The 11,064-nt window shown below is 45.0% G+C and overlaps 1 protein-coding gene across 1 annotated transcript; it reads left to right on the top strand.

Moving 5' to 3' along the window:
- The first annotated feature begins 932 nt into the window (after positions 1–932).
- On the top strand, positions 933–9,279 carry PRKRIP1 (PRKR interacting protein 1). Its single transcript, XM_032778016.2, has 5 exons — positions 933–1,007; positions 3,693–3,793; positions 4,651–4,736; positions 6,169–6,236; positions 8,529–9,279. Exons 1-5 carry the CDS (start codon positions 1,004–1,006, stop codon positions 8,639–8,641), a joined length of 372 nt encoding a protein of 123 aa, XP_032633907.1. The 5' UTR covers positions 933–1,003; the 3' UTR covers positions 8,642–9,279.
- Positions 9,280–11,064: the final 1,785 nt, after the last annotated feature.

Here is an 11,064-nt window from a genome sequence, read left to right as displayed (position 1 = left end):
CCCCAGGACCACTCCCACCCCGGACTGATACCCCGCCTTCCCCCCCCGCCCCCCCGGGACTGACTTGCCATTGGGATCTGCTTCTGGTACTGTTCCCCTCAGCTCTACCTAGGGGCAGGTCAACCCTCTCGGGACTGATGCCCCTTTACAACCCTCACCAGCTGAACCAAACTTCCTTTTCCTCACTGATCCCCCTCCCTCTGCTGGGGGCTTGGACCACACCCCTCTCTCCCAGGACTGATTCCACTTGTACTGTCCCCACCATCTTTGTCCTGGGGTACCCTGATACCCCTTCTGGGCACTAATCCCTCCTTGCTGCCCAGGGGCACCCCAACCCCATCTGGACTGATCCCCCCTTTGCTTCCCAGGGGCACCCCAACCCTTTTCCCCAAATTGAACTTGCTCCCTATTTTGGGGGCCCAAACTGACCTCCCTCTTTATGCTGGGGGCCTTAACCAACCCCCTGCCTCCTCCCCGCAACTGATCCCCTATACCCCTTCCCTGGGGGCACCTTGATCCCTCCTCCCCAGCAGACTGATCCCCCATACCTCTGTGCTCGGGGCATCCTGATTCCTCCCGCCTTGGGGGATTCGTTCCTCCATCCCCGGTGTTAGGTAGACACAATGGGTAACTCTCTATTCTGTATGCTGGGAGGAAATCTCAAATTCAATATGTGTGGGGAGGGGTGGCTGTCACTGACTTCCAGTTCCCATTCTGGGGGTGTGCCCTGACTCCTGTCCCCTGGGGCCACTGATCCCCAATTTTTCTGCTGGGGGAAAGGAGCTAGCACAGTTCTTCTTCCGCTAAGATCTGTGCTGACATGGAGAGATTCCACCGTTGTGCATATATCAACTTTCAATAATGCGTTAAACCTTTGCCCAGAGGAGATGTTGATGGTTGGCTTGTTTTTTTTTTTTTTTTATTTTAGGATAAGACTGTTCCAATTCCTGAAAAACTAAATGAATGGGCACCACGCCCTCCCCCAGAATTTGTGAGAGATGTTATGGGTAAGGGCACTCGCTGTTCTTCAGATAACTGTAGACCAAATGGCCTAGATGAATGTGTAATAAAGACAGGGGAGAGAGCTCTTCTCCTGTCCACTTTTGTTAAGAAAAGCAGCCAGGAATGGGCTTTTGGTAGCATTTTTCCAAGTTGTCTTTTTGTGGCTGTTTATTTTCAGAGTGTAACGTGAACAGCACCTAGGCCTCCCCAGAACACTCGTCTGCACTTCTGACTGTGGGTAGAGGCAAGGTGCTGCTGTACTGATAGTAAGCAGTAACTCTGGCCTCCTCTAGGATCTCAAAGTGCTTCAGAGATGCTAATTGAGACTTCACAGCCCTTTCTGTGAGTGTATTATCCCCATCTCTCAGAAGGTGGGAAATTGAGGCACATAATGAACATCTGAGCCAGGATCAACTAGATCTCTTGACACTTAGACTTGAGCCTTAAAGGCCATCCTCTGGTTTGGGACCGTGTCTCTGTTAAGTACTTTGCTGAATTGGGGCGTTAAAGAGGTGGTTTAGCAATCAAAGGGAAGGGACAGATCCTGCAGGTGAAGCCGCAGTGAGAGTCCGGGTGCAGATTGATACTAGAAAGGGGGAACTCCCAGGATCACTTTATGAAAGGACGGGGGAAGCCAATTATATCTATAATACCATTATTGCCTTAAAAGGATGTGTGGTGAATAGACTACAATGGTTTCATTACCACTGTATTTGCTTTCCCTCCCTGACTTTGTGTGAGACCTAGCGATTCCTGTGGAAAGGGGGGCGGGTGGGAGGGACTGGTGTGAGTGTGTGTGCATAGCAGGACAAGATGTACCACATTGCCCAGTCAACCTACCGTTACTTGAACCATGGTAGGGGGTGAGTTGAGTCTCCGTGGCACATTCAGTTCTTAGAGACTCAGCTGAGACTGATGGCAAGAGGTCTAGTCAATGAACTGACGGTGGTGAGGGTTTTGTGGTGCGGGCTGCTGACCAACAGAAACTGGACTGAGCCACTGGTGTCTCATAGCTCGCTCTGGCTTTCAAACCCCTTTGACCTGGGCTGGATAAAAATCGATGATAAAAATATGCTGTTACTAACCTGTGATGTCTTTACTTCTTACAATCCCTCAGTCAGTTGGATCGCATACAGAGTGACCAGATGTCCCAATTTTACAGGGACAGTCCTGATATTTGGGGCTTTGTCTTGTATAGGTGCCTATTACCCCCCTCCCCACTCCTGTCCCAATTTTTCATGCTTGCTGTCTGGTCACCTGAATCCCATAGGCGTCCATTTGGGAGCATCTTAGACCAGGGACATTTTTAAAACTGGAGTTTTGTTAAAGGGTTGCTGAGTCCTTTCAGAGCACACCGGACTCTGCTTCTGCACCCCGGGCCATTCCCTTTAATCTCCTCAACAGACGTCAGTGCTTAAAGGGGCAGAGTTCAGGTAAATCTTACTCTGACCTTCCCTTAGGAGGTGCTTTGTATACAGTGTGACAGGTTTGGACCCTTTGGGGTGTCACTTGATGTTCTGGGGTGCCCCTGAGTTAGCCTATTCTGCCAGCCTAGGTCCCCTTTACCTGGTCTTACTGGGCTAGGCTCACGAGCCAATTCCAGCCAAGTGCACAGGCAGGGACACACCCAGCTGCACAGAGAGACAGAGATCCGCTCTGGGAAGATTCAGCCTTAGGGGCTCGCCCCAACACTCTGGTGCCCACTCCCTTTAAGGGGCACAAACCCAAAGGTTTTATGAAATTCACCCCTGCCCTCAATCTGGAGGGAGATATGCACAACTCTCCCCCACGGTTAGAAATTAAATAAATTGGATTATATTATAAACAAGAAATAAGTTTAACAACTACAAAAGGTGAATTTTAAGTGAGTATGAGAGATAATAGACCGAAAAAAGCAGATTACTGAACAAATAAACCAAAGTACACAAGCTAAGCTCAGTAAACTGAAGAAATAGGTTACAAAATGTAAATTCTCACCCTGAATGTGATTTTAGGCAGGTTGCAAAGTTTCTGTGATTCACAGTTCCTTTCAGACTGGACCCCTGCCTCAATCTGGACTCCTCCTCTGCCTTCCCTTCAGCTGGCTTTAGCAATCTTTCTTCTTGGGTAGAAGGCCAGGGAGAGGAGGAGCCACGTTTGCCTTCCTCCCCACCGTTAAATAGGATTTACATAAGGTGAGAATCCTTTGTTACCAAAATGTGACACCCTCCCTGCCCCCTTCCAGTGGAAAGTTACAAGAAGTCCCAAGTCATGTTTAGTATCAGGTGACAAGACCACCTGACTCTGTAGTATCACAGCATCCATGGGTCAGTGGCAGTATAGAGCAGCCTGCAGGAAGGCCAAGCCTTTTCACAGTCCATTTTCCTCGCTGATGGGTCATCAGCCCTGTCTGGCTTTTCCATTGTTGTGCCTGAAGTGGTAGCAGTGGGCATCACCCAAAGTAGCATAGTTGAAATACAGATACATAGTCACTGTTCCTAACTTCAGGTACGGAAATGATACAGGCATACACATTGGATAATCACATTCTGTAAATTATAACGTTTCCAATGATATTTAACAAGACCCATCTTGCGTAAAGTACATCAGTCATGTCATATTCATATAAGCATATTTTCATAATGAATATGGAGTGGAACGTCACATACAAAGAGTAGCAGACTATCTAATGATCCTTGTGCCATTGGCAGGTTCTAGTGCTGGAGCCGGCAGTGGGGAGTTCCATGTGTACCGACATCTTCGTCGGCGAGAGTACCAGAGGCAGGATTTCATGGATGCCATGGCTGAGAAGGTAAGCGGGCCCCTTACTGCAGTCAATTGTCCGATTACTCAGTGTTCATTGTACTGTTTTTCTAAGTGTGTGTGAAATCAGATGAACTTCAAGCTGGCTGTTTTTCCTAATATGGGATATGTGCTCTGGAAAACCAGCATTAACACATCTGGCTCTTTGCATCAGACCGTTCCATCCCCTCTCTGTAGTGGGTGACCCTGCTGGAGGTGGACTAAGCCAGAGTGCTTATGCCCCCGTTCCCAAATATGACTTAAAAATGCTTTTAAAATCAATAGAAATATGAGTAGATTCTTCCCAGCCAACAAAGTGAGCAGCATTGGTTATGCTTCCTTGGTTAACAGCCCTTGGCTTACAAAGACAGCATCAAAACAAGTACTTCTCTAAAGTCAGGAATAAATTGCACACTCCTGGACTTGCTCTCAAGTCCTGGACCAGGGATACATTAGCACTGCTCTCCCATGGATCTTTGTCCCTCAGCCGAGTCCCCCTCTCAGCACACATTTCAAAGTCACTTGATTCGTGTGTTGGTGCTGTTGTCTTCCATGTTGTTCCCTCTTTTGCGATATAATTTTTCTAGGGCCAAATCCTCAGGTTCTTGCCGCACTTGATGTTGATTAGGTCCTCACCCTTTCCCCCCTCCCCTCTTAGTTAAGGATCTTGTAATTTGGCTGTTAAATTTTACATAGAACATTTTTCTTATCAATACACATTTTTTAATATAAAAAGGCACCCACACCAAGCCTGCTGGCAAATCTTCCCAGTGTGTCTGCTAAGAGACTTCTCCCAACATCGAGAGAGAATTTATATAATCACATTGTGTTTAGATTGTAACCAAAATGTCACATGATCAATTACAGCAAAAACTGGATGAGGAATACCAGAAGAAACTGGAGAAGAATAAGATGATTGCAGAAGAGCAGACGGCGAAACGCAGAAGGAAGCGGTGAGAGCAAATTGTTCCTGGGAGACTGAACATAGAAACTCTAAATGCTTTATGTCCTGCCTGTAGCTACATAGTTTGGCTGAATGCTGTCTTCCACTGTCCAGATCTTTCAGCTCTGATGTTTGACTACAGAGATCATTGTCAAAAGTGTTTTAAAAGTTTTTTAAGTGAGTGTCTGTAGCACTTGGAGCCAAGAACTTTAAGTTCAGAAAATGACTGTGCATCTTGGGTATTTGCAGGAATATGAGCCTGCAGAATTTGACTTTGTAGATCGGTGTTCTGTTTAAATCAATGTGGTTTATTCAGCTCATTGTTTCATGTGGATGCTCAAAAAGACTGCAGATCAGAATTACTACTTAAGTTGACTATTTAAGTCAACAGTCCTGTGTGTGCTCTCTTATACCAGTAGCAAATTTAGCTCTGAAAATATACCAGATATTTGGAACCACTGATTAATGTGAAATCTTTAAAATCACATTATAACTGACTGCCATCCATCAGCATATATGGGATTGACACAGATAAATTCCTGTTAACAAGCATACTCTAGGAATTGTATCGGATTGATGGAGGCATGTGAAGTCTGCAATCTTTGTTTAGTGCGGTGTCTTTTTAAAACGCTAGGGCAACCTAGAGGACTGAATTTTCAGAGGTGTTGAGCCCCTGCAGCTTCCATTCACCACCACTGGAGACTATTGTTCAGGGTTCTAGTGACTGAAAGGTGCTACTAGCTGTTGAAAGGACTATGAAATTAGTTGCTGGTCTCAGTTAATGTATCTGTGCACAAGTATCCACATCACAAACAGCCCTGTACTCTTGACTCTTACTGGTCCCTTGTTAGCATTCTTGACATAAGGGCCAAGGAGAGAATGAGCCCTGGAGACTGAAATACCCTCCTACACCTTTTAGGTTAGAGCTGAAGCACGCTGCTGGGGAGACGTTTGTAATAGGTCCGTGTAGTTAGAGAGATGATTTCAAGTTAAAAACTTGTATATAAAAATTGTTATTGATAATGCCTTCCATTTTTTAAATTTTCAGCTTTAACAAACTGACTTCGCCATTCTGTTTGCTTTTGGGGCTTTTTACCTTGGATAATGAAAATAGATGAGTCACGCTCATTTTTGTTTCATGTCTGTTCCATTTTCAGGTTCTCCTGTACTAGCACATGGGTTGCAAGTCCCCCAGGGAAATGGCTAAAAAAAAGAGAGTTTTCAGTTGGAATAAAAACAACGTGGGGACATTTCTGTTGGTCTTGTTTTGTCAAACTTCACTCTCACTACAGGGAAACGTGAGGCCAGATTTGACCTGAACTTGGCTTTTAAGGTCCAAGTTCCAAACCTGACAAGAACACATCGTCGAACACATTAAAATGTACAAAAAGATTGAAATGCTGGAATTTTCACTGTCATGAGTGTTTTTTCTTGTTTTACAGACAGAAGTTAAAAGAGAAGAAAATGCTGGCTAAGAAAAGTAAACTTGAGCAAAAGAAGCAGCAAGAAGGTCAGCGGAATAAAATTTTCCCCTTCTTCAGGGCTCAGTTCTGCTCGCTCTCCTCCTCCTCCCTCTCCCCCCTGCTGAGCTTGCACTTTGTGCCTGTGTGATTGAGGACAAGCTAGTCTGTTAAATTTGAAATTTCAGTATAACTTTCAAAAGCCCCATTGAATTTACTTAGGATGGGAGCTAGGCTGGTAAATCATGTGGGGTATGTCTGCAGCAGCTGGGGCAGACAGATGTGCTAGCTCTGCTCGAGCTAGTGCACTCACAGTAGCAGTGTGGAGATAGCAGCGCAGACTCACAAGCAGAGTATGGACCAAGAGGGTTGAGCGGGTGTGTACTCGGTTGGCTAGCCCGTGCCACTGTCCACATGATGGAATGGCCACACTGATATTTTTAGCTTGCTAGCTTGCCAGCACGCCTGTCTGTCCAGGATGGGAAGCAACCTCCCTGCTCCAATGTAGACATATCCTTAGGTGCTTCTGAAAATGTTACCCTTCATTCAGAATATCGCTGACCTACAAACTGGTTCGGTTTGCTCCTTAACTGCAGCAAATGTTGATGTTTTCCTAAGGTGATGCTGTTGCAATATTTTGGCTCAGTCAAACTGAGAACTTGCAGAATTAGAGCATTTTACAAAAGGCATTTTTAAAAAAGGAATCAGATGACATAAAAATAGTCTTACGCACTGAGGACAGGGCAGAAAAATTACAACCGCACTGAGGAAAAATCTGCATACTGTGTGGCCAGCCAGAAACTGACTTATGGTACTGCATGTAAAAGAGTGATCTATTCCGGTACCGTCCGTGTTCCACATATAGAAAGAAACATCCACAATTCTATAGCTGTTCTGTTTAAATCTGGAAAATAAGGTATTTTAGTACAATCAAGATTACTGATTGGAGAATCAAACACTTGTTGACTAGGTAGCTCTAGTGAGAGCCCGATAACTCACTTTCCTTAGAAATAACTGCACATTGTGTCTTTGAATTATGATTCCACAGGAAGTCTTTGAGGGCTGTAGCAATGCTGACAGCTTTGCTAGATGTGACTATATCTGTTTGTAAAACACACATCTATTTGAACCTGACATTTGCCAGCCTGTGACCTATTAAATCAGAGGGTCAATCCTTGGCGTAATTCCATTGAAGTGACACTACAGGTGGATTTGGTCCCTTGTTATCAGTTCATTAGTTTGTTGTGGAGCTTGATCTTGAGGCGAACATAAATTGCAGAGTCTTTATTTTGACTAGTGTCATATTTAACTACAATTATATACTGGTGAGGATGGAATTGCTGCATCAGGGACTTGTGATGTGATGTGGAGTCTTTCACATCTAGGTTGTTGGTTGGAACTAGCATCACAGTTGGCTGTAACTGGCAACCGTCTTGGAAGTCTCAACAGAGATCACACTCCCCTCTGTCTTCTAGAGAGAGACCTTCCAAAGCAAGGTGGAAGTTTATTGGTTGGAATGTGTAGGGAAGCTTGTTCGCTGAATAAACAGGACTTCAGTCTCCAGGACTGTGAATCCAACTCCTGTCGCCTGCGCTTTTTTTTTCTTTTCTTTCAATAAAGTGTGGTGCCTAATATCAAGCGACATTATACAGCTTCACCAGTTGGTGGCATCAGACTACTAAGAAATAAAATGCTGTGTGCAAGGTTTGGTGCTTGGGATGAGTACTGTTGCGTCCCAAACCAAATTCAGGTGTAGGAGCTGGAGGAGGGCGATAGGAGGGATTTTGGATCAAGGGTCCCATTTTATCCAATCAAAGATCATCATTAGGGTTCTGATAAATGGTCCCAGGTCTGGTCCTTCTCCAGCAGATTGAAACTTGAGACGCTTTTCACGAACCTGGTTTGCAACACCTACCCCACAGAGCTCAGCATACTCCTAAGCAAGGCCAAACCTGTCCATCTGCTGCAGATCCCAGCATAGCTATAAAATAGCTGTGATCTTGAACGGGCACTACCTAGTGGTACAAGAAGTGCTAGCAATAACTAGGAGCAATGGTATACAATTAAGAAGCTGAAGTGAAGGAGTATTCCTGAAGGTGTGATTTTTCTGGTGCGCCCATCTTTTCACTTGGAAGCCTGTCACATGGGGCCTTTAAAAGTTAACTGGACAAAATGTTAGTAAATACATAGTAGAAAGCAATCTTGCAATGACCCTAGGATTGGACAAGGTGGGTAACCTAATAAGCTTTTTCTCTTCTAATTTCTGAGGTTAATCTGCTGTTTAATACATTGGCATGCATGCCTTGTTCCAGGTAACCAACGCGTTCTCTTTACCCCATTAGAGTCTGACCAGTCTCAAGAGCAACAGACCAGTGAGGAAGAAGATGAGGATACCAAGGAGGAGGAAGAGAAGGAGGAGGATGCAGAAGATCCCAGCTTTGTGATGGGAAGATGATGATGATGATGATGATGATGCAGTGGCAGCTGGAAACAACGTTCATTACTTTATGTTCAGGAACACAGAAGCTTTCATCTCATATGCTAATGGGTTCTGCCCAGCTGTTGTACCTGCTTGACAGTGGAGGTGTGACCTTCACATCTGAGTCCCAAAGGCTTTTGGTAGAAGGCTGCCAAATAAGAGTATTTTCATAACTGCTTGTATAACTGCTGTGCAGTCTGCTAAAAGGTTGCTCTAACGAGACAGCCACAAGCCTGCGTTACCCTAGAGTTCTTTCTAGCATGGCCCAAAGTGTTTTCTGGCTGAGATTGAAAACATATTCATCAACATTTGAGGGCAGATTCTACCCTGAAGGCTGTGTACGCAACATTCGTTGACCTCACTAGCAATGGGATGTGTGACTCTGAGGGCAGAATTTAGCCTGAAGTAAAGATTGGTCTGGGCTCAAACTCCCCCACACTGTGAGTGTTTTCAATTTGGGGTTTTGTATTGGGCCCGGCTCTAACCAGAAGAAGTCGGTTTCTGTTGCTAGACGAGGGTGAGAGGTATTTAAACAGAGAAACCCTTTTTTTATTGCTCAGATGTGCCCTATTCCTTTCTTTTCAATTTTTCTATTAATAAAACGGGAATGTCTGTTTTCCTGTCTGCTCTTATTTGACTGTGATTTAACTAAAACAAGAACCTCTTGCCTGCTGATTTTAAAGCTGGACTGAGGTGTTTTTAAAGAACATGAATGATGCTTTGTTTCCTGGGGGTGGGGTGGGGAAGCATGTGAAATTCCAAGAAATCTAGAGAAATACTTAACACTATATGGCAGTGCTGTGCCATCCCAGCCGTGTTTGGATTAAGGGACGAAGAAATCAGTAGTGACACTGACGCTTAACAGGGAGATAACAGATTTAAGAGAGCTGCTGTGTATACTGTGCCTTTAATTTTCTGATAGGAAGAGCTTTTTCTTCTTATTTTCCCAAAAGAAAGTAGGTCTGTAACTTACCAACACAGGGCCAGTCATCTCTTAAGGGATAGCAGCCTCTCTTTCTATCCTGCTTTGAACCTTATATTGCTGTGTTAAATGTTTTGCGGTCCTGTCTCTTAAAGACTGTCTTAGGGGTGGTCTCTGCAAAAAAGACACAGCACAGTGCAGCCTCAGGGTTGATGCACACTAGCGGGGCACCTTGCCCTGCCACTGCTTGAACTGTGCCTGTTTTGTGGAGAGAGGACTTTAGGTTTCAGGAGCTGTCAGTGTAGCACCTTCCATCTGCGCTGACCAGTTAAATTAAAACCAAAACCCATTATTGTATCCATTGCCAGCAGCTTGGATTGAAGAAAACAATTTTGTTTCTTTTTAACTTGGAAGTGCTGGTTGTTTTTTGAATGCTTTTAGTCCAAGAGTTATTTTTTTTCCTCTCAAGCCTTTGCTGATGCTAAGTTATCTAAAATAACCTTAAAAGAAAGGGAGACTGTTAGATCAGCCTGCTGCATCTGATGTTGCTGCCTGAAACCAGTTGTGGTGTTTGAGCAAGTTAATGTTCTGCTTCTCTGTAAAGTTACCTGCATAACGGGGAAGCAGACTTTGTTGCTTCCACTGAGATTTTTTCCAGTTCTTGGAGGCTAGATCCCTTTCCTTAATGGCCTGTGGCAAGGTCATTTCTCCTTCAGTGGTGGAAAGCTGCGTTGTGCTCTCTTTGGAGCTCATCGCTGCAGAAGGTGGGGCTTCAAAGCAAGCTGTGTGCTTTGTATGCTGTCTCTAGCCCACTCCCAGTGTGGGGAGTAGGACTGAAGAGACTGAATGATCCCATGATCAGTGAGACAAGGTGGGTGAGGTAATATCTTTTATTGGGCCAACTTCTGTTGGTGAGAGAGAGACAAGCTTTTGAGCTTACAGAGAGGAGTTCTTCAGCTCTGGGAAATGTACTCAGAGTGTCCCGGCTAAATACAAGGTGGAACAGATTGTTTAGCATAAGTGGTTAATGTATATTTCAAGGTGAAGTGGACTGTCAGCACCAGTCATGCGGGAGAAAGGAAGGAAGTGGGAGATGGGTAAAAGAGAGGCAGCTGGGAGTGGGGCAGAGTGGCTGTTGTGGTGAGCCACAATTCCAGTGTCCCTATTCCATCCATGATTCGTAGAGTCTAGCAAAGTCATTTCAATTCCCAGGCTCGTCCTTTGAAGGTGTTGTGCAGATTTCCATAGTGGATGAGGACTGAAAGGTTTTCCACCCACAGGTGACAGGGTGTGTCTATCTTTTTTCCTTTTCCTGTGAGGTCATGCGAGAGCGTAGTAATTGCTTTCACCCACGTAGTTGTTGAGGTGTTTAGTGTGCTGGAAGGAGGTACGTCACATGTTAACAACATGCTATGATCAGTGACGTTTTCCCAGGGATCTTGGTACAGCCACGAGTTAGGAGGACTGTGCCCTCTGC

Source organism: Chelonoidis abingdonii, chromosome 20, assembly GCF_003597395.2.
Source record: "Chelonoidis abingdonii isolate Lonesome George chromosome 20, CheloAbing_2.0, whole genome shotgun sequence".
In the NCBI taxonomy this organism is placed as follows: domain Eukaryota; kingdom Metazoa; phylum Chordata; order Testudines; family Testudinidae; genus Chelonoidis; species Chelonoidis abingdonii.
This window is presented reverse-complemented; position numbering and strand designations above follow the sequence as displayed.

Bases quoted from the DNA above. Each gene is read 5' to 3' on its own strand.
- PRKRIP1 (XM_032778016.2), top strand. The intron at 3,794-4,650 runs GTAAGCGGGCCC...GATCAATTACAG, and splicing joins TGGATGCCATGGCTGAGAAG to CAAAAACTGGATGAGGAATA. The intron at 6,237-8,528 runs GTCAGCGGAATA...TTACCCCATTAG, and splicing joins GCAAAAGAAGCAGCAAGAAG to AGTCTGACCAGTCTCAAGAG.